Source organism: Rattus norvegicus, chromosome 16 (genome assembly GCF_021556685.1).
Source record: "Rattus norvegicus strain SHRSP/BbbUtx chromosome 16, alternate assembly SHRSP_T2T, whole genome shotgun sequence".
NCBI lineage: Eukaryota > Metazoa > Chordata > Mammalia > Rodentia > Muridae > Rattus > Rattus norvegicus.
The window spans coordinates 76,154,887-76,178,951 of record NC_141549.1 but is presented as its reverse complement, the minus strand read 5'-3'; the positions used below and the strand labels follow the sequence as shown (position 1 = coordinate 76,178,951).

Here is a 24,065-nt window from a genome sequence, read left to right as displayed (position 1 = left end):
TCTCGGATTTGTTCTTCTGCTGCCTTGCTTAGAACACAGAAGCTACTGCTTCGAGTCTCTTAGGACAAGACTTTCTGAGCTGTGTCTTTGTGGGCTGAGGCAGAGTCTAGCACTTTGGAGCTGCTGGGAAGGGGGAGGCACTTCTGGCAGTAATGAAAAGAGGGACTGGGGACTAAAGGTTGGGGAGAGCCAGGAAGGCAAAAGTGCAATCATGGTCTGGGAGGTAAGTAAGCCTTTCAGGAGGCAAGAGATACAGTCAACAAACAGGGGCTAAAGTCCTAGCCTACCAAGTGGAAGCAATGGGGAGTAGTTTTAAAGATAGAAACTCAGGATAAAATAAGAAATCAGATACCAGGATTAGGACTCCAAAGAGGGTCTGTGTCTCAGGAATATAGGATTTCTGTTATCAGAGAGTAAGAGCAGCGACTAAACAGATGGAAACTTGATACCCAAGCCCAGAGGCCTCAGAAGAGCCATTCCCCACCCCTGCCCGCACGACAGGGTAAATACTAAGCAGGCTGGAGACCTCCTTCAGGCTCTAGGCTGTATGATGGCTTCCTCCTGGCTTCCTGTAGAGACAGTCTTCAAGGCTGCTACACTGATCCTATAGCTGTGTAATACGATGCCCAAGTGGCAAGATAGATGGTATCAGGTCTGACATTGTTGGCTCCCCAGGAGCATGATGGAGGGTAAAATAATATTATCTCAAGATATTGCTCAGGACCTGCATAGACAGCTTAGGTGGCAGGGAGTCAGTTTCAAGTGGAATTACGGCGGCTAGTTCATCAACTTTGAAGCGAGGAGTTTGTTTTGGAGTATCCAGGTGGGGCCAGTAGAATCCGAAATGTATTCCAAGGGGAAAGGGAAAGGCAAGGGGGTCCGGCAGAGTGATCCAGGGCTTGGGGAGGGTCCAGCTATCTTTGGGTGCTGGTGGAGCTGGGGGAAGGCAAGAGTTCTTTCCTGGAACTGCCTGAAGAGTATACTTCTGACAATGCAGCTTTTAGTCAGTGAAGTCTGTTTCACATTCCTGATCTGAGGAACGGTAAATTACTAAAGTGTGTTATGTTGAAACCACTAAGTATGTGATAATTTGTCACAGGTACAACGGGACTAATTTTCCCAAGAAAAAGCTGACTTGTCACCCACATGTACAATTCACATGTCGTCTGGGGACCCACAGATACAACCTAAGGGCCATGGCTGTGGGCAGGGCATGGTGGCAAACCTGGAGGTCTGTCTTCATGTGAGGTCTATACTTCAGGTAGAGTTACTCCTCCACTGCCAGGCACAGCCATTGATGGCTGCTTCTCAGATAGTGTATGTGCTGTTCTCCCAATATCGAAAGCTTGCCATATGTCCTCTGTGTTTCCACCATTCTTTCTTTGTGCATTCTCAAATGTAAGGCACAGCTTCTGAATCCCCACTCCCAAATGTGCCCTGGTCCATCTCTGAGATGCCCTTCACTCGTCCTGTGTGTACCTGAGCACCCTGCTAAATCCTCAATAGGACTCCCCTAGTCTGTGGGAATCCTACCTGCTTTTGGAAATCTCAGAGAATACGTTGTGGGCTTTTGCATAAGCCATGCGTAAATCCCAGTAATTATTAGTGAAGGACTTAGCGTTACTCTACCTCCTTTTCCTTGTGATGATGACAATACGAGCTGATAACATAATCAGAGAACATGTCAGCCACATTATTAGAGCCCCATCAATGGCTCTGTCCATCCCAGAAATGTAGCTATTTTTACTTACTCCGTTCTGGACTTTTCTCTGGGACATATCATTTGCACACGAGCTGTTCTATTGTTCGTTGTCCAAGGCGAATGCACTGGGCTCATTTGTTCTTGCCAGCTGTTCTCGAAACTCACATCATAAAGGAGTCATATCTCCATACTTATCCGTACTTCTGGCGCATTCCCAGACGCCAGATTGACTGCAGTGATTTCCAGGATAGCGAATGATAGAAAAATAGAACTTGCTGTTTAGTTCCTACATGATGACACCTCTGAGTGCAAAAGTGCGGGCTGATGTGCAGAGTCAGAGAAACCTGGCAGAGAAGATGAGTTAAAATAGCTGAGCATTGTGTGGAGATACGGCTCAGAGATAGTGTTCTCTCTCTATATGGTGTCAATATAGTGTCATATAAGCACACACACACACACACACACACACACACACACACACACACACACACACATATATATATATATATATATATATATATATATATATATATATATATATATATCTTACCCTAGATGTTAAGTTGATTGTGAGTAGGTATAACATAGGGGTCATTTTACAGCCAGACTACAAACATGAGGACGAGATATAAGCCTTCAGTGATGCTCTGGAGTTGACTGTTGCTCTCCCCGGAGAGCCTCATCTAGCCCACTGATGTCCTGTCCCTTCGGGGTTCTGTTTTATGCGGAAGCTTTTGTGAATGCATCTATCACTCCCAGAAAAGGAAAATCTTGAGCTCAGTGTTTTGTAAAATTCCCAAATACCATTAGCCTGGCAGCAGGGACGCTAAAGCTGGCAATAACCTTTCTTTCATTTTCCAACGTTTCTGTGGTGCCATAGCTGCCTTAACTGGAAAGTCCCTGCAGTCCAGTCCTGAGACCTGCTTAGCACGGACCCTGGTGTTACCTCCTCGGTCTTGCTGCCGAGCTTGCCATAGAGTTTGTGGAGCACAGAGCAAACATCTGTTGGATGTGTAACGTTGGGAGCCAACATTAGAATAGTGATAGCTGTTGAAATATTTATGGCTCCATTTTCCAGTGAATAGACTTGGTTAAACTTCAAAGACAGTGGTGGACCCGCTTGCTCACTTTCTTGACTTTACAAAAAGCTTTTTCTGAGAAAGAGATGGCATAGATTGGGATCTAAGACACAAACCCAGCTTCTGGAAGCAGACCCTCCTTTAAATTCTGGGATACCTGTACAAGTTTGCGTGCATCTAGCCTTCAAATGCATTGCAGAAGGAGTACAAGAAGACAGACGATGCATACAGAAAAACCCAGTGTAGTGCCCATCATGAGCACAGAGTGAAAAGGTTGTCCTGTATGAATACATGTGTGTATCAGCATACATGGCAACCTTTACCCGTGTTCACTGAAATGCCCAGGCTTCCCAGAGCACCTTGTAGTTATTCCCACACATGTAGAGAACCATTAGAGATCTGAGTCACCCCCATGGAAAAGCTCCACAGCAAGGCTGAAGGAGGCAAGACTCTAGCCCGCTGGTGTCAGCCATTGCACAATTAGCAATGTCTTTGTTTAGCTTTCTATTAAGGGTGAAGCCCTTTGACTATGAGTTTTTCCCATTGACCGCCATTTATAATTGTCCCAAGGGTTGTGTCAAGGAATGTTTAGCGTCCCTAAAGCAAGCAGGTGGAGGTGACTTCATGGCAAAATCACATGCATTATTTCAGGTTCTTTCAAGCCTTAGTTAGGACACTGCTGGACATACATTCAGTTGTATGCATTAAGTAATATATCCTAAACAAATACACAAGATTATGCGCTGATCCACTGATCAGAATGTGAGCTCATGAGCTTCCTTTAGTAGCACTAGCTTGCCACTCACTGTTCCTGGCCACGATTTAAAAACCCCATTATGAATAATGAGAACTGACTATGTGTACATCTAGCAAAAAATTACCCTATATTCATTTCTAAATGTTAGGCTTCAAAAAGTCTGCTCATTACTCTGCAATGAAATAAAAACTAACATTAAAAAAAATCCTAAATATGGTTAAACCATGTGGAGCTGGGGAGCTTGACTCTCACTTAATAACAGAACCAGTAACCAGAGCTGGTAATTGCAAAGCCATTATACGAGAAGCATCGGATTCGCTGTTTCATTTAATCTTTGTGCTTTGTCAGACATAAAGCACAGTAATGTATCATTATTAGGAGCCTCTTGCTGAAGAAGAAGCAGAGACCTGCAAGTGAATAACTTGCACTGTGTGCAGTCAGAACTGAAAAGCCAAAGGCTGGAGGGTCGCTGGGTCCAGGACTTAGCTCTGCTCCCCAGCAATAAGTAACGCGTCATGAAAGGATCGGCTGATTTTGGCTCGCTTCTAGCAGTTCAAACCCCAGGGCTCCTACCAGGGAGTCAGTAGCACCACAGCCACAAGGACAGGTATTTGTACTTTTGCTCATTTTTTACTTCGAGGGGCGGTGAGCCGGATGGGAATGAGAACAAATCAGTCATGGTTTCTACCACCCAGCTTCTATGTATAAGTGTGTTGACTGGCTACTTCTCTTTGCCTTTATCCCCTGGGGAAGAGGAGACAGGGCTTCAGGAATCTTCCACGAATTTCCACTGCCAGACACAGACTTGCTTATTTGAGTTCTGAGTAGAATGACTAAAGATCAGGGTATTACTAGGTCTGTTTGGAAGTTACATAAATTCCAAATGTTGAATAATGTATGCACCCCAGGCTCCATCCACACCTCCTATTTGCATGTGAGATTTTATAGACCATTGCTGTTCTACCCTCTGATTCTGGTTCCTTAGGTTGCTTGGCATAATCTGCCTCGATACCTGTTTTCCTAGCTGCGTGCAAATATAAGACATAGCTTTGTAGAATTGCAAATCATCTCATTTTCTCTTTCTGGGACCTGAAGCTTAGAGGAGTGGAATCAGCTGTCCAGGACGTGCAGGTGGTTGGTAGCGGGAACACTTCTCTTCTCTTATAGTTATCCCTTCAGGGTATCTTATGGAAGGAGGAATAACACCGGCCAGTTCCTGGACCATTCTCTGGTCACTAGGGCTTAAATGTGTTGGCACTGTGAATGACAAGAGTTGATGTCTTTTGGCTAAGACTTTTGTCCTCTGGACCACCGTAGGCTCGGAACAATGACTTGATCAAGTTTTCTGGCTTCTTGCATTTTTAACTAAAGATACAAGATTAACGAATTAAGGGTTTTAATACTCCAACTACTGTCCCTTTCCCCTTTCCCAGGCCAAACGTGGAAATGTAAGCATCTCATATACAAATAATTCCTCTTTTGAAAATTACTTACTTTGCCCCTGGTTGACAGTGGAAATGACTTGTCAAGAAGCCAACGCATAAAGTTTTGTTAGTATGAGAAAGCACAGCCGTCCATCCATTTTAGCACTTATGTTAACAGTTACTGTGAGTGTGTGTTCAATAAAAGCTTGCTCTCAAAGGTTGATCCAGTGGTGTCGGCAGGAAGCAATATCAGGAGCTTGTGGACCCTAGCCTGTGGTCATCTAAGGCAAGTGACATAACTACCAACCCTGATGTCATCACTGTTATAGTTATAACATAGTTATAAACAGAGAGTTGATAAAAGCTTTGCCTGCCTTCCCCCCCAGCAATCAAATTCCCCAAAGGCAATAGACTTTAATTCCCTGTCCTTTGAAGACTCACTAAACAGTGAGGACCTTGCTCTAGGTGAGAGTACCCTGTGAGTGTTGACCACCATGCAACTCCTGTCTTATGTGATACCCATAATGCTTTTAACTGCCATCAACTCAACATTTCTGCTTTTGGCGATTAAGAGAGCTTTAAGACCACAGAGGACTTAGGCAGCCTTCGGGATGTAGCCGAATGAGTCCTTTCACCATGTCTACGAAGGAGTTCAGCGGCAGAGCAAAATGATCAATTTGCTGTGCTTACTATCCTGGAGCTGTCAGCAGGAGACATACGTGGTCGGGCTTAGGATGTGCACACAGAATGAGCACATTGCTATTCAGACAAAGCTGGCAGCGATGACTGTGATTCAACTAGACCATGTCTAGTCTGCGAGCCTGGGAAGACGCCTATCAAGTAGGCATTACACCTGAAATAATGAATAGTGAACATTCCGCACATCCTCATTCCTTGAAGTAGCCACAGATCTCGAACGCCAGCCTTAGAGCACCGTGTTTCCTCTTGGTTTTACAAGCAGACCTTAACAGGTGCTGTGTTGGAAGAGGCAAGCATCTGATTGTTTTATATTTAGGGAATTTAGATATTAAAAAACATTGGTTTTTATCTATGTACCTTCATATAAATATGTTATATATATTCTAGTCTTTTATACATTTAATACTTTTTAATATTTGGAATATTTAGATTTAAATTTTCTGTGACCACGAAGCTTGCTTTAAAGGCCCAGCTCCCATCAATGCCTATAGTTCCCCCTCTCTTTAGGGACACAGAAAAGGGCTGTGATATACTCATTGGTATCTCTGGTTCTAAGCTTGGGCCACATTGTGATGATTCCAACTGTGATTATGCCAGGATGCTGTTGGGTACTTGACCTCCACAGGCTGTCCACTAGGTCCAGGATTTCCTTTGAACTGGGTCTCTCTCACTTTTCTTCCTCAGCAGGCTTTGCACTGAGGGTGTTAGCATCTCCCTACTAAACTCTGGAAGACAAGACCAAGGTTTCTCTCAGTCTACACTTCCGAAGAGCCCCCATACCTGTTCTGAACTGCTCCCAGACTGCCCAGAACTCTGTTGACATTTAGGACCTCGCCTTTCCTCTCTTGTTCCTATGAAGTCAATGCCTGTCCTGACAGCAGGTGTACTCATTTTTCGGATTCCTTCCCCTCCCATACTACCGATCATAAATACAATTCACCACATCTCAAGGTAGGAAAGCCAGACCTCTGGGTTTGGCTTTGTGCTTAGAATACAATAGAAAACATGTTAATTTTTATAAAGTGAGTCAATGGGGAGTTGGCTCAGGAAAACAGAAGCTTAACAATTCCTTTTCTTTTCTTTCTTTTTTTTTTCTTTTCCTTAACTCGGATAGCCTTCAAAGAAACTGCTTCTCTGGTGGATTTCCCACTAAGTGATTTCCACTTGTCTGTTGAGTGCAAGGGAATTGAGGGCCTTAAATTTACCTAAGAGTATTTTGTTGTATTATGAGTTACAAAGGAGAGATTAAGGGGACCCCACTAAGCCTTTTCAATCCCTCTGCAGGCTGCAACTTTTATTGTTAGGGATGGCTACAGGCAGGGCCTAGGAATTTTGAGCAAAGGCCTCAATAGTGGGACGTTAGGGAGAACATTAGAAACTGGCAGTCCCCAGTCGTCTGTAGGATAGGCTGCCACCAGATTGCTACCTGTTGAGATCACTTGCCTGAGAAGCAAGCGCAGGCTGAAGCCCACTCCTCCGTTCTTCCTGTGATCCTGCCTTGACTAATACAAAGTGCAAATCATTAACCTCAGTATTTGGCTTTCAGTCAGCATAGCAGCTGAGATTTGGGACTTTCCTCTTTCAGTTAGCAAATGTAATGCATAGAGGGCATTGGAGGAAGCTAACTCCAGGTGGGAAAGCATTTACTACAGTTTTTTTTTTTTAAATACAAAAGAGGAGATTAATTCACACATTTTGTGAATCCTGATATTAAAGTGCTTGCTGACCAGAGCCTGGCATAGCTGTCCTCTGAGAGGCTCTGCAAAAGCATGACCAATACAGATGTGGATGCTCATAGTCAACCACCATCAGACTGAGCATGAGGGAATCCAATGGAGGAGTTAGGGGAAGGATTGAAGGAGCTGAAGGGGTTTGCAACCCCATAGGGAGAACAACAATACCATCCAACCAGACCCCCCTCTCCAGAGCTTCCAGGGACTAAACCACCAAACCAAAGAGTACACATGGAGGGACTCATGGCTCCACCTGATGTGTAGCAGAGGACTGACTGCCTTGTCTGCCATCCATAGGAGGGGAGCCCCTTTGTCCTGTGGCTAGGGCACTGAGGCTGGAGTGGGAGAATGAGTGGGGGAGCACCCTTAAAGAAGTGGGGAATAGGGGGATTTGTGGAGGGGAAACTGGGAATGGGGATAACATTGGAAACTAAATAAATAAAATAACCAATAAAAAAAGAATTTTGCTTTTTAAAGTGTTTACGCCACATCCAGAGACAGTACAAATTCACAAAATCCCATCTCCTGCCCCTGTTTCCAAAGAGATTCCATTTCTTTTGCCTCCCTCAGCCTGTTTGCTGTGATGGCCTTCCCTTGTTCCACTGGAAATGATGGCTGGCGCTGAAGTCTTATGCCGGGTTTAGTTACCAACTGCAGGCCGCATGCCTTAGCATCAGGGGTCATTAAGTACCTCCCCTGTAAAGGTCCGCTCTTCCTGGCGGACTCAGAGAATAGAAAGCTGACAGGCCAAACTCCCTCATCTCCACTGCGTCTCAAGTATGATTAAGATGTGCTTCAGAACCTCTTTTGCCGTTTAAGTCGTTTTAGATCTTCGGCTTATGTGTGCGCGCCTACCTTCATGGGCGTGCGCATGCGTGCGTGGGCGCGTGTCCCTGGCTTTGCTTCGTAAGCCACCAGCTAGCTCTGGCTCTAGCATGCCCTCCCTCTGACCCCATCAGGCATCTTGTTTCTCCGTGGAAGAGTTTCGAATCTCTAACAACAACAACAACAATGCTGTGGCCAGCTATCGGGACACTCCCACTCCCACAGCCCTGACCTTTCCTGGCTCAGACCCTTTCAGGATAGACAACATTGTGAAACTAAGGGAAGAACATGAGCGGTGAGGTGGTTTTGGGTCCCAGCACGGCTGAAAACCTATTTTCAAACAGCCATGAAGTCACACAGGAAAAGCTACAAAAGTCACATGCAAAGTTGTGAATTTGAATCTAGTGTGATTTTTTGTTACCAATATGATATCGTTTATTATTTGTTGGCTTTGTGATTTCTTTTTTAAGGAAGCATATGGACTTTCAATAAAAAGTAGTGCTTGGCAATTGGGTTAAAATGCACCCTTCTGGCACTGAAGTTCATGAGTTGCACCTCTTGGTGTAGGTCTTGGTGTCAGCTATGAAACACGTGGACTAATGGGACACCACACTTGGGAAGGTTGTCCTGAAGGTAAGTCCATGCTGTAGACTGTCCCCAATTGGGACTGCTGCCAGGTACCCAACTGGCTCCTGCAAAGCTTTAAGACCTACTGTTGTCTACTCTCACCCAAGTCTAGTGAGGCCAGAGAACCTCCCTCAGCTGATTCTAACTCTCCGCCAAGACAGAGAACCACTGAGTCCTTAAATCTTAATTTTCCAAAATTAATTTGCATATGAATTATCTGAGACTTTTTCAGACTACAGATTTCCATCTCTGGGTTGGAGAATAACTGACTCGGGGTTGACGTCAGGGGCACACACGACGGACGGGATTTAAACTACCCGTTCTCTCGTTGGCTGTCCTTGGCTCATACAGACTTATCCAAAGAAATAACTCATGCTCTCATGTACTCAGCTGCCATCGGGTTCTGTATAGCAGTAATGATGTGTGTTGATGAAGCCATACTGAAATTAATGACAGTGGCCAATTCACTTGGTAATGTATGCTTTGCGGAGTCCTCTGGGGAATGAACTAACTTGATGATTTTCCAGCATTTATAAGGAGATACTTGCTGAGCCTAAAAACTTCTCCTTAGTTTGCATTCCCCTTCTGTTCACCGACCTTACTGCTCACTTTGAAAAGCAGAAGCACAAAACCTGGGGCACCACATTCTTAGAGACCAGGGGACCTTAGCGTGTAACAAACACTGGCTGCTCTTGGTGTGAATGTTGGAAGAGACTTGCCATGTCCTAGAGTGCCATAGCTCCTCTGTGTCATGATGGGATCACATGAGGTTGTAGAGTTGCTTTGAAGTTTTATAGAGCTAAGTCTCAAGTTTGTTTTTATCCAAACGGTAGTTAAGAAGGAGCACTGCACCCTTGGATTGGGCGAATAGATAAAGCACTATGCATGCATAGCTAATGTTATACTTTTGGTAATTTTTTTTTCTGATTCAGTTTCTTTGTGTCTCCCGGAGTCTCCTAGAACTCACTCCGTAGATCTGGCTGGCCCCAAACTTGGAGATCTGCTCACCTATACCTCCTGAATCCTGGGATTAAAAATGTGTGCCACCATTACCACACATTAATATTGTGCTTCTAATAGAGTCCATTTTCATAACTTGAAACCCCTATAGAGTATTGAGGTCAATGCTAACTTCAGAGTATATGCTTGAGGGATCCCAGTACTGGTATGAGAGAGAAAACAGAAAACTCTGTCTGTGGAGGGAAGGTGGTGTGGGTGAAAAAGCAGATGTGTTTGTGGGAGTTCTGCTCAGAGAACAAGGCCAGGCTCCCTTCCCATCAGGACTTCCAAATGTTCTGCTTTTCCTGGCCCCAGGCTGCAAGGTGGCCTCTCTTTCTCCAGATTTAGTAGTGGTGCTTTATGTTGGACATGCTTCTCACACAGATCACTATTCTCATCTCTGATTCCTCTATAAATATTCATGGGCTATACGAAATGATCCAGGAAGCTGGTTCTCCAGCTGAATAGCTGATGCTGTAGGATAAGTAAATTATTTCCTACCTCTGAGTGTCGGGTATGGGTTGGGTGGAGTGGGAAGGCTGACAAAGTAGAAAGATCCCCAGCTGGTGCCAGTGCGGGTGTCAGCTGTGCTGTCCTCCTGCTGCTCTGACCTAAGTTTCTGTGATCTAGGTAATGCTTCTTTCTGCTCAGAGCACATTCTGGGAGCCGGTGTCGGCAACACCATTGAACTTGCCTTGAATGTTGCCTCTTGCCTGTGCCAGGTAAACATCTAAGGTCAGGGGTTGGCATCATGTCTACAGGCATCCAGTTAAAGGTGTGAGGTAATTCTTGCCCAAGCAATAAGCAACCGTTCACCTTTCTATGTGACTTCCCTTTGTTATGAATCTGAAAATTCGGGAAAATTTTTGGATTTACACAACTGGCATTTAAATTGTGCACCATTTTGAACAGAGCGGTGACATCGCTCGTCTTGCCGGGTCCTGCTCAGGATGTCAATCGCTCTTTGGTACAGTGTATCAAAGCTACATTTGCTACTCTCTTGTTTGCTACTTCGTAGCCCCCATAGACATCAGGTAGACTAACTTTATATCCCAATACTTCCTTTCAAATGACCCTAAGTTTAGTCAATAATGGCTTCAAAGTGCAAGAGTAATGGCGCTGGCCACTCAGACATGTCAAGTCGCATCCCAAAGACCATCCTTTAAGGTGAGGGCAGATGATCTCAATTGAATTTTGAAAAGAGAGGAAAAATATAAAGTCTAAATGTGGTAAAATATATAATATTAGCTGAACACCTGAAGGTTAGGGCATCTAGGGTCTCAGGGGTATATCCCACACTGCCATAGGGTACAGTGGGTAGAACATTATAATTCTTAATGTATCTGAAATTATGCTACACTCTGTGTCTTCAGAATTTTTCTCCTAGGCCTATGTCCCCCTTTGGTCAAAAGGAATACCGTATCTCGATACATTTACCAAGTAGCTAGAACCAAACAAGTTTAATAGTCTGTTTTGTTAACTTGGCCGTTTGAAAATATAAATCAAATAGGAGACAAAAGTACCTTTTTCATTTTTCAAAAGCCTTTCTGAGTAAGGAGAGTTTTTGTGTGCCGAACACCTTATAGCATCACAAACCTTGGCAAGAACCATTGATACCTCCTCACTGATCAGTTAGTTTAGCTCTAAATAACATGTAAAAGTTCAGGTTCATGGAAGTAGGGAGGTGGCATCTAATGGTAAAGATGTGGGTTACCTTGGGCTAGTGGCTCCTGTGGGATCCAAAAGACTTTGCTCTCTTCAGATTTTAACATCCCTTATGGATTATATATGAGTTCTGTGCATTTTCTCAGGCCAACTCTACCAAGGGCTTGGGAACTGTGACCAAAACCAATGACTCTGCTACTCATAGGGAGTGAAGCATCTCCCCCATAGGAGATAGGAGAGTCTGCAGACACCATGCCATGAGGCCTTCTCTAAGAGAAGCATGGGGGTCTGCAGAGCGCTGTGCTTACTGGTCCAACAGCAGCCACTTTACCAGGTCAGGGGGTGCCCTAAGCAAGGCATGGGTCTTTCTCAGATGTAAATTGAGTTACAGAGAGTGAACCTCTTTCTTCCCTTAACAAAGGTTTACATTGTGGAGGCCCCGTACCCGGCACCTGAGATGGCTCAGTGAACAAACAGATAATGACCCTTGTTCTGTGGAAATTACATTCTAAATTCTTGTTAGTATGAGGAAGTTATCAAGGGCCTTTTCATCCTCTCTAAAGTTCTGCGTAATAGCCTATTTTTCAGAGATGAAGATTCTAGAGAACACAGGCATTCTTAAGATATTTAGATCCTAATCAGTGATTGAAACTGCAGGGAATTATTCTGTATTAATGAAAACCACTGATCTACGACTACTGTCTTAATGAAGACTGATAACATACGCATGCGGGTGGGTGAGGAAGCAAGCCCGGTTAGCAGGCTGACTGTGCTAAGAATGTTGACACACAGCTGAATTAGACTGACAGTTCTGTGGCGGGCGCCATCTTCCCCTTTGCTCATTCTTGGGAAATACACAAAGGCATATTGCTTGAAACATTACAAACTACGGTGTTTAATTTATAGTGTGGCATGTGATTTTTTTTTTTAAAGCATGGGGAAGAGGATTCACTTCAGGGTCTTTCCTATGAGAAGAGGAGAGGTACCTAACTTTATTTAAATGATTGTAAAGCTCTTTGGTCTTCTCAAGTACTGTGAAAACCGCTTCTCTCCTTTGGGTCTTCTGGGAAGTCAGGAGACACAGGCACTCTTATATTATTTTCTGGCTACCTTTCCTCCGTCTTAATTCCAGGAAAATCAACAATAAAATAATAAATAAATCACTGCAAATGAAATCTTCTGAGATTTAAGACCCAGTTGTGGTGCCACAAGTCTCCAGAGTCATGTTTTCCCAGGCTTTATACTAAAACATGGTAGCATGAAATGCAGCCTGCACATAAATTATAAAACGAAAATGCTTTCCTCCACACCAGTGAGTATATATGCATGAATATTAAAATATCCACGATCCGGAGTAGAAGCAAGCGTTGTTAAGATTCTGATTTTTACTCTTACAATATTTGTGTATAGTTTTATGGCCTGAGCATGGATGTAATCACTTCGTATGTGGTTTGGTTTTGTATCCCGTGCACAATATAAACCAGATCCTTTAGTTTATGCTCTATCCTGAGGATTTCTGCAGGTCACTTCGTACTAAAACATGATCATGTTGTTTTATTTCCTATTATTGTATGGTATTTCGGAACATGGAAAACTCTATCACCTATGGTGAATGTGTCTTCTTTGTTAGCTTGTGACTATTGTATTGAAATTCTCAAAGCTTTCAAATTTAGATTTCAGAAGATATTTATTAAAACATACTCACAACAAGTAAATGTCACCAAAAGTCCTTGGTATCTTCCTTCCTTCTTTCCTTCTTCCCTTCTTCCTTCCTTCCTTCCTTCCTTCCTTCATCACATGCACATCTAACCTTGTGCACATCTGAGTACAAGTGGGTCCTCTCATGGTGGCATGTAGTTGAGGCAGGTGCCTGCAGAGGCTCAGGATAGCTTGGTGACACAATGATTTACACTGGCAGATGGGTCTGCTGCAGCACTCAAGTGATCCACTTAGATGTGCTATCTACAGTCTTTGTGGGAGGAAGTGACAATCGCTGAAGAATTACCGCTGTCATTAATCTGAATTAAGATAAGAAAGAAGAAAGACAGTCCATCACAAGCACTGGAAATCAATTTCTTTTAAGGGAAAAAGATGCACAATTTCAAATAATGCCCGTTGACAGAAGATGCTGATGCCTGAGAAGTGCATTTGGGCTCGACATGATGGCTTGTTTGACCTTTTGATCCCCAGGCACCACTGGGAACCAGGTGGCCTAACTCTGAAGCTGGTCACAAAGCAGGATACCTGGACTTGGCTGTTTCCTAGGCTACTTCTTACTAGAGTGCCCTAGGCTAAGTGGTTCATCCCATGAATGTCAAACTGTACCAGTGGCCAATCAAGAATTGGGGACAGGTGCACTAAGAAATTAAAAATGGCAACACACGGAAGGATTAGCATTGCAGATAAGAATGCCAAGGCAAGAAAGCCACATATTTTAAGTGAGGCAGGTCCCTGGCTATGCCTCCATGCATAAGCTCCCTGTCAGAGCAGCCTGTGCTTTCTTACCTCAGTGTTTAGAAAGTATTGAGGAATTAGTGAAGCTAAGAAAAGAAGAACCGGGGTTGGGGAGATGGTAGTATTAATGGTGGAGATTCAGGGAGGGACAAACACAGAGAGGAAGGGAGAGAGAGAGGAACTGAGAGAGGATGTGGGAGGTGATAAGAAGGGGTGGTGGCTAAGAGGGAAGAAGGCAGAATGCAGAAGATTGGCAAGGAGAGAAGTAAGACAGAAGAGAGGACTTGGCAGAGGTGAGGAGGACATGACAGGGGAGAGAGAAAGGGAGAGGGGATGTTGCCATCAGCATGGTGTTGAAGAGAACCCCTCATTGGGAGCTGGTGATAGAAGTAGGGTAACAACTTATTACTCGGCTGCCATCTTGTGATAACCCCCTTGATGATCTGGTAGTAGTATATTCTGTTGGCTTCAGTATCGGCCATTTTATGATACCTTATCAGTCACTTTTTGTTTAAAATGCCTGACTTAAGAAGAGAAATTGTTTAAGCACATAGTTTCAGAGGGTCCACTCTGTGTTTGCTTGTCCCCCATGCTTTGGGACAGAGAATCCTTGTAGGTGGGGGAAGGGAGGTGTGCTGAAGGCTCCTGTCCTTGGAAGGGAGGAGGCAGGAGGGGGAATAGAACAAGCTCCTCCAACTGGGCCCATCTCCTTTCATTACCTCCCCAAAATGCCAGCAGATGAATCTACCAAGAGAAGAATCCATTCACCACTTCAGAGCCCCCAGGATCTAACAGTCCCTGGAGATGTCGTTGTAGATACACTGGTGTGCTTTGCCTCACAACTAAGTCATTTCTTAATCCAACCAACTTAATCCCTCAGCAGAAGTGGCAATCCCAATACCATAAGAGAAGCCAGAGAAAAGCAGTCTGGACTCCAGGAGAGATACAACTTCCTACTTGAAAGTGAAGTTTCTAGAGCAGGATGCACAATTTGTTGTGTTTAAAAAAAGAAATGGGCCACCCTACAAAATGATGACAATTAGAAGATAGTGGCTTTCAACTTACTTAATTTAGTAGTTCCAAAAGGAAAGGGAAGAATGGGGTGTGAATCCATACATTGACAAGTTGCTTGCCCCAACCCCCAATTTAGATGTAAATCCCTCTTGACAGCTTGTCATTCCTTGCTTTTACTTAGTACATTTACTATCATGACCCAAGTTTCTCAAGCCCTTTATGGTATAATTTTGAACAAAAAGGCAATTTTTGCCTTCATCTAAATTCACTTGCTTATAATGTTGACAATTTATTTAGTAATTGGTTAATTAGATGTTCTTTCATTCAATGAAAGACGTGTTACATACTACTAGCTGGTCACCTCTCGTGCTCAGTAGGGTCGCAGGTAGAATTTCTTGTTGCAGACTACAGTAGTATTTTGACAGCAGTGCAGACACTAAAAACATTTTTATCCTCAAATCAGCTGGTGGTTTTGTCAGGAAACACAGACAGGGGTCAAAGGTGCATTATGATTCCAGGTTACTCTTCACGACAACTCACCTAATGACCCTCTGTTGAGATGTTGTTTCCTGACAAATATGTATCAGGCATGCAGAAGGATATGAAATGTGTTTAAGGCTGGGAATATGACTCTTTTAAGTCAAGTCTGGGGGTTCAATTCCTAGGGAAAATGGGGTCCGTTTAGGTTATTGTTCACTGGCTACAAACCCATGATGTTTTAGCCAAAGCATTTGGGCTGAAAATATTTCGAAAATGAGAAAATTCAGAAATATATATATATATATGTATATGTATATATATGTATACACACACACACACACACACACACAGTGCTAGTTTGCTTTCGATTGTGTTGATAAATACCATGGCTAAAAGCAACTTGGGGAGGAAGTTGCTTCAACTCACAGATCACCATTCTTCATTGAGCAAGGCAGGAGCTTGGAGCAGAAGCCAAGGAGGAGCACTGCTCACTGCCTCCCTCTCTGTAGCTTGCTCAGCTAGCTTTCACATAACCCAAGTATACCTACCTAGGGATTGGCAACACCCTTAGTGGACTACACCTTCCAATATCATTTAACAGGTTAGAAAATTCCCACAGGCATTTCCCAGGCCAACCTTACAGAGGCACTTTCTCAACAGGGGGTCTCCTCTCTAGTTTGTATCAATTTGGCAATAAAAAAAAATCACCAATACATATACTGATACAAGCACCACATGTCTTGATTGTATGAACCTAGGAAAAGAGTTAATTAATAACTCCTGTTGCAGTATGCTTCACACTAGCTGGTATATAGAGCTGATAAATGCTATTGCATGGCTTCAGGTTAAGTGCATGTACTAAACGAGTCATGGAGAAATTTGATTGTTCCTAGTTCTTTTTAAAAAAAGAATGTTTTTGAATTGCAATGAGGGATCGGGGCTATCTACTAGAGAAGGCAGTGAATCCAGATTATCTCTGAAAGTTTATCATCTCATTTCCCTTACACACATCCATACAAACACACATTTATATGACTAAGATCACGAGTGGTTTTTAAGAATTGCCAAGTGAATGGTATAGTTAGGAAATGGTTGTCAGTTTAGAGGAAGGAGACCGTTCTCCTTCTCTGCTTGTCAGGGCCTCATTCAATAGATGAACGGAGGAGCATCCTATAGGACAGTATAGCCATAGGAAGGATATAACTAGGAGCCACGTGCCCAATGCTAAGAGTCAGTTGATGGCAGGTCATAATGACAAGTCCCTAACTCTAGGAGGGTCTTGTTGAGAAAACAAAATTTCTATTTAACTTTAGGAGCATTAACGTACAATATTAGGTACTTTTCTGAGAGCTATGTTTTTGTAAGATACTAAAATAAATGTGACAATTTTCCTAATGCTTACAGAAGAACCAGCTCTGCTGGTGTTGCCTATGTTGTAGGACTGTCTTTTGCATGAAGATCTGAGAGAGCTTTACTTATGGGGATTTTGTTAGTTTGGTTGGTTGGTTTTTGTTTTTTTTTTTTTCTGTCTTTTGTTTTTGCTTTTTGAGACACGGTTTTTCTGTGTAGCCCTGGCTGTTCTGGAACTCACTCCATAGATCAGGCTAGCCTCGAACCGAGTTGAGGGAAGTGCACCCAAAACTCAGTTCCTTCTCAGGGCTAGGGCTAGGGTTAGAGTTAGGCTTAAGCTTGGGCTAGGGCTAGGGCTAGGCCCTTTGACTCTTCCTCTGGAGTGCTGGCGTTAAAGGCATGTGCCACCACCATTGCTGTTTTGTGGTAATTTAAAAGGAAAATCTGGTACTACCTAGGGCTGCGGTTCTTACCATTGGATGAACATTGGAAACATGACAGGCTGTGTGAGAATGTGCTTGGACTTGATTCTTAAACCTTACATATTCTCTGTGTTTGGTTGAAAGTATAGTCTGGACATAGAGAGTTAAATGAATCTAATGCTAAGAACAAACCAATACAGACACTGATTTTGAGTGGTTCACTCTCCCGGGTTTAAATCTGAGAAGGGTAGGTGAGGTCAGTATTGGATATTTTCTTACAAGTAGAATACATAAAATGTGAAAGTAAGGTAACATTCCATTTTGCCTAACGTCGCTTTTCAAAGACAATTGTTGTTCCTCTCTGTATTTGTTTGGTAAGGACAGTGCGCTCGCTCAAGCATTGTGTCACAATCCATGCACACAGAGATTCCATTAAAACTGAGAGACCAGTCTCCTCCTATACACTTTCTATATTTGTCATGGAGTCAAAGACATAAATAAGTATTTCTACAGCCTGCTTGTCCCCACCCAGTGAGCCTGTAATGATAAACGTACCGGCTTAAGAAGAGATGGTGACCCTGAGGTGTGGCTTCATGGCAACCAAGATGTCAGGAATCAGGAAGCTCACCCAGCTCAGTGGAGTCGAAGCTCTGACCAGGATCTAACTCCGATTCAAGGCTGTTTCCATGCTGCTGCCTTTGTCCCATCCTTCACAGGCTTGTCGGGATTAGGACCTGGCCTGAGATGGGGAGATGGCTAGAAAATGAGCTTTCAGGGTTATGCGCTAAGAAGGTGGAATCTGGGGGAGCAAAGCTACAACACAAACACAGGAACAAGCGACTTTCCTGTTTGCCAGAATGCTCATCTATCTGATAGATGCTTGCGGGCCATTTCTGCCTGGATGTAGACTATCAGGTATCGAGTAACAAAAATGACTGAGAAATCCCTTTTAGCATTCGGTGTAAAGAAAAACAATCCTGTTTGAGGAGTCTGTGTTCACTCAGACTGTGAATGTTTGATGCGTTTCCCATTGCCTTGTAGCTGTGTATCTTTCGGAAGCCGATAAGGATGCAGGAAACTTTAGAAGCAAGGTGCAATTTCTTTGAGATAGGAGACAGCTATCTTTCCTTAAGATGGGTGGACTGAATATTCGTAGCTTTCATTAGTGTGGCTAAGTCATGACGGAATGATACCAGATGGCAGCGGAGACCTAGGGTCCACATTTGTGCTTCATTTCTGTATGGTTCTAGCTGACCAAATTCAGCAGGGAGACTTTTAAAAGATACGAAATGTATCAGAGCCCCTCCACACTTAGCCCCATTTTGTTTAATCTTAGCTACAAGTATGATGAACACTCAGGATTAAAGGGAGACAGCCTGCGACACTCTCACGATCCACGGTGCTTGGGGGAAGCCGTCACATGGCAAGAGTGTATTTGTATACCCATCATTTAACTCAAACATTAAAGGACCCCCATAAAACTTTGGGAGCTTGAGGAATTGATTAATTAGTTCTTTAGTGTGTCTTTGATGTCCCAGGCTGTTGCTTTCTCTTGGAAGAGTATCCTAATTGTCATGATTTTGTCAACTACAAATTCTTGTCATGGAGATTAGGGACATTCGGAAGATGCTGTTAAATTGTGTATGACTAATGAGCCATCGAGACTCAATACAAGTTTCTTCCTCCAAAATAATTTGGATTGAAACATTTTCTTCCTGTGATTCAGTGCAATCCTTCATAAAACAAGGAGCTGGCAGATCTTTAGTCCCCGTGTTTGCTAAGCATGAAGGGGGTTCTTGGTGGTGGTGGTGGTGGGGTGTCTCAGAAGGAATGTTGTTGGCCTTGGATCCTAAGTATCTGGTCATGTACCTTGCATAACTCAATCTCTCACCTTTATCCCATTCCCTCTGCTGTCTTTGAAGTCAGTCATCTGAGAAGTAGGACAGTAACTCCAGGCACGCTCATTGTAAGGAGAGAGGCATTTTGTATGTTGAAAGCACACAGAAGTTATTTTTACTTTCCATTAGTAAACTCCTTCGAGTTCAATTCTATTCTTTCCCTAGGCTAGAAATAACTGTAAGTTCACAATGGGATGTGTTAAATTAATAGCTGGGAGTACAATCTCAAAATAGTGATGTGTGCCCTTTCAGCTTAGATAAAGCAACATCTGCTCGGGAGGGTGTCTCATCTGGTCTTTCTGGGAGAGAAATTGTACTTTCAAAGTCAGTGTTAGCAGGTATGGTCTGAAATAGCCTATACCAATAAAAAAAAACTGACATATTTAGCATGGCTACTTTAGTTTATGGCATGCAAGTCAGGTAGTCAACGACTCTGTTTATTGGCTCTTTCAACTTTTAGTACCAGTTGACCCCTTCTGAGCCTTTCTTTCCTGATTGTGCTTCAAGGTGACTGACAGAAAGATTCCTTCAAGACTTCAATTTAAAACTTTCTTACACAATCCTCCATCTCAATGCTTTAGAGACTCTTGGTTTTGGTCAATTAAAACTGATTGTTGGCAATGGTAATTCCCTGGTCCTGACAAAGCCCTAGACACCCAGCGCGTGGGTCGCTGATGCCTCAGCCCTGAAGGGAAGTGTGTCCTGACATGCTCTTGCTCTCTTCCACAGCGGCACCACTGACTTCACTTAAGGCCCCTCGAGTGGACACGGCCCCCATGGTCGCATCTCCCTATCAGAGAAGAGACTCAGACAGGTACTGCGGTCTCTGTGCAGCCTGGTTTAACAATCCTCTGATGGCCCAGCAGCATTACGACGGCAAGAAACACAAAAAGAACGCAGCTCGGGTTGCCTTGCTAGAGCAGCTTGGGACATCTCTGGATCTGGGGGAACTCAGAGGTAAGAGAAGTCTTTTCAATGGTCCCAACCCAGGCTCTCTGCAAAAGCCTTGCATTTTCCCAAAGCAGAATAATGATTGTACGTGCATTAACTCTAAAGGGTGGTGGTAGCATGTAAGCATTTTTTCTAGGCTCCACCCAACAGTTACCTAGCAACAGCCCAATAGGACCCTGGCTTGATAGGCCTCTCTCTGGCCTCTCTCTCTCTCTCTCTCTCTCTCTCTCTCTCTCTCTCTCTCCCTCCCTCCCTCCCTCCCTCCCTCCCTCCCTCCCCCCTTCTCCTTTCTCTGCTTCTACTCCCTTCTCAACTGCCCTTCTCATGCCTCCCCAAATAAACTTCATTTTATCCTAGACCCATCGTATGGCTGGTACCTGCTAAGGTGCTGCACCATGATATGGCTGGCTAAGGTGTCCCCTCCTGCTGCATTGTACCACGTTTTATAAAAGGTATCAGCTGGGAAACTCTCAAAGGAGTGGATATGAAAGGAAATGAGCAGTGGATAGCTTTAGCTTGACTTGTAAGACCATCTCTGTTTTTACTTCTGTATTTGTATTGACTCCCTAGCAGATCAAAGATTCGGATCCACGAACCATTTTATTTTTTTCTATTTACTTTTAGCCCTTTCTGCATTGAGTACTTTTGTAGATAGGCAGAAGAGAAGCTGAGGGCCAACGATGCTGCCTTACGTAAACTCGTGTTGCTAGTCTACATCAGCCAAATGAAGCCATGCTGTGCCATGCGGCCCACCACAGCCGTTGCTTGCCTCCTGCCCCCAGGTCTCCAGGCTGCTGGAAAGCATTTGAAGTTCATGTGGGTTGGTTGTCATTGAGGCTGTCAGAGGCTTGGATAGTGCAGAGTGACACGGACTGCTGTGGGTTCCTTAGTGGCCACGACCAATTTATGGGACTCGGTGCTATGTTTTATTTCTCAATTATCATTGAGGCACTTCTTGATCACATAAGCATTTATCAGCCTGATATCGGAAATGTAGAAACAGAACACTATCTCATGCTATGTATGATGTTGCTTTTGTTTTTTCCTCAGAAAAAGATGCCCCGTGTAAAGTACCATTCATTCCATCTATCTCAGTCTGATCCATGGTGGTTTCAGATGTGATTTTTACAAGCTGGACAGGGGACCAGCAATAATAATAACACTTGTGAGCTATAAAGTACCACATTTACAGCCAGTTTTGAGGAGGCAACCTGGATTCAGCTGGGCCCTGCAAGAAAAAAATAATGCTTTTAGTCCCCCAGTCTGGTATCGGACCCTGCAAAAGGGATGCTTCAGGCAGTAAATGACTTTAGATGATTCTTGGTCACAGGAGTGGGATCAAAGGTCATGGTGTGACATGGGCTAAGTTCGTTGAGAAAGGCTGTGCCGAGGAAAAGGACTTGAGTTGGAGCCAGCTGTGTGAACAAGCGAGAAGGCTATGTGAGCAAAATCATTTGTGTGCCAAGAGGCAGGACACATTAGCAGGAAACAGGGCTCTATGCACCCTCTGGAAAATTCACAGCCTGCTGTGTGGATATGAGTTTCAGGGCCCAGGATGCATGGGCGAAGCGGCAGTTGAGGCTGAATTTTCCGTAATGTTTGAACAGTGACTAAGAACACGCAAGTTCTTTGCTTAATTTCTGGTTTGGTTGCTAGTTACAGAAAAGCTAGACCAGTCCTTCCTGTGCAGTCTGTCAGCTAAATTCACGTCGTAGAAGGTTTTAAGCCAACGGAACTGTTGGGTTTTGTTGGAGCCTCCAGTGCTAATGACTTTGTCTTGTAAACAGAAAAGTCTCCCCGATAGCCCAGGGCCACCCCACAAAGCTGCTGTTAATGGAAGTTGGCAAGTCGGCTCGCCGACTCCTTCATAGCAGGGCACTGGAAGAGAAAAATGAGCATTTATTTATTGTCTGTTCCAGATACCATGACATGAAGAAGAATTATTCCTATAGCACATTCTTCTTGTCTCGTTTAAATTATCTGCACTGCATCTTTTATGTGCAACTACATCTTAATGACTTGGGCGTTGGATTCTCTTGCACCGGAGTGGGTCGTCTTTGGTACGGAAGACAGAAGGATGCTCTTTGACTCGGTATCGCTGTCTGACTGCGACTCACGACTCACTAGCCTACAGAGCACTGTCCTTGGATCCACCTTTTCAGTCACTCCAGCTGATGCTTTGATATATATTTATGCAAATGTTCCATACTGCAGACCGTGGAGGAATAAAGCGATTTGGGGGAACTGTCAGTCTTTAAAAGATGCACATAAACATACTATTTTTTGACATAACCCTAAATCATGATGTTAATGAGATAAAAATGCATCAGGTATACAGGCATGCTCTAACTTAAAAAAAGTGACGCCAGGTGGTGGTGGCACAAGCCTTTGATCCTAGCACTTGGGAAGCAGAGGCAAGTGGACCTCTGTGAGTCTGAGGTCACCTTGGTCTAAAGAGGAAGTGTTAGGATAGATAGGGCTACACCACAACATACACACACACACACACACACACACACACACACACACACACACACACACACACACACACTCGGCTCCAGGAAGATAGAGGATGCTGTCTGTATTGCCTTTTCCTCTCTCACAGCTTTCTCCTCCTGGTTTTTAAATTCCATGGTTTTTCTGGCCCACCTGCCTTCCTTCATTCCTTTCTTCTCTCTTTCCTTCCTTTTTCTAAAAAAAATGTCTTTCTATTCTTCATATAGATTGTTAGTAACTTGGAATCTGGCTCTCCTATTCGCTCTTACTGACGTGCAAGCTTCTAGCTTACGGGAAGGAATAATAGTTGCTCAATAATTGCTGAACGGGTAACAAGAAAATGTCAAACAGAACCAAAAATAAACCAAAAAGAGTTGGCCCACGATCTTGCATGCCTCGTTTCTGCAAGGTCTCTGATTGGATAATTTTCACCATACAGTCTTTACGATTCTTCTAATTTTAAAGGATGATGTGTATTTTTGTATACACTTAAATGTGCAGACACTAAAGTGTTATGCTTTTATGGGTTTTGACAACACAAGTACTCGAATGATTCATATTTCTGTGATCATGTGGGACTTCTTTATATCCCGAGAAATGCCTGGATGGTTCTGGTCAGCCCCAGTCTTCTGACCCTGACCCACATGCACCGGACACATAATCATTGCTTACACCTGTGACCAAAGATGCTCTTTTTTTTGTTTGTTCGTTTGTTTTGTGTTTTTGTGATTTTTTTTTATGTTTTTGTTTTTCCAAAGATGTTCTTGATCTTTTTTTCTACATGTGTATAGTTTTCATTTTCATTATTAAGTCTCATATTAACTCTTTGTATAGTTGGAGGCAGGGGGTTGAAATTAATTTCATTTGCATTCATTATGTAATAATTACAAAAACTTGGTTAGTTTAGTTTTCATTCCTGAATTGTCTTGAATTATTTTGTTGACAATCTGCTGTTTGTGGAGCTTGACAGACAGCTCAGCTGTCCAGAGCACTTGCTGCTTTTGCAGAGGGCCTTGGTTTCGTTCTAGCATCTACACGTTGGCTCATAACCTCTGTAACTCCAGCTCCGCGTTCCCCAACTCTCTCTCCAGGCCTCTGAGAGTGTTGCACACGCGTGCTGCTGGGAAAGCACTTAGACATAAGTGAACTCTTTTTTAAAGAGGAAAATCCGTTGTTTGTATGTGTGTTTCTTTCTGGACATGTATTTTTGAGCGATTCTCACAGCCTTACTGTGCTGATGGTTCAGCATTTGGACAATCTTGAAGGTAGGGGCCACATGGTCTCCAGCCTGAAGAGAGTGTGGCTATTCTAACTCCTTCGCATTCTGTGTGAATTTAAAAATCAGATTCTCAGTCTAAAGGCAGAAAGCTATCTGGACCGTTGAGTGAGATTAAATTATGTGCAGATCAGCGTGGGGGAGTTGAATTATTCAAAGCATAGAGAGTCATGTGATCTGTGAATGCTTTCCCTAGTCTTGTGACTTTAAGGTC

At 43.6% G+C, this 24,065-nt stretch overlaps 2 protein-coding genes across 4 annotated transcripts in view; one reads left to right on the top strand and one right to left on the bottom strand.

Annotated features, from left to right (window-relative positions):
* Positions 1-24,065, bottom strand: part of Erich1 (glutamate-rich 1) — a gene marked incomplete at its 5' end in the record, with an annotated part of 52,793,804 nt that overhangs the window by 7,485,412 nt on the left and 45,284,327 nt on the right.
* The window catches only part of Zmat4 (zinc finger, matrin type 4), a 430,441-nt gene that overhangs the window by 276,888 nt on the left and 129,488 nt on the right, over positions 1-24,065 (top strand). For all 4 annotated transcript variants that reach the window (XM_087589121.1, XM_087589122.1, XM_087589120.1 and 1 more), the window contains 1 exon segment: positions 19,858-20,085. In XM_087589121.1, the coding sequence (XP_087445247.1) occupies positions 19,858-20,085 (228 nt within the window).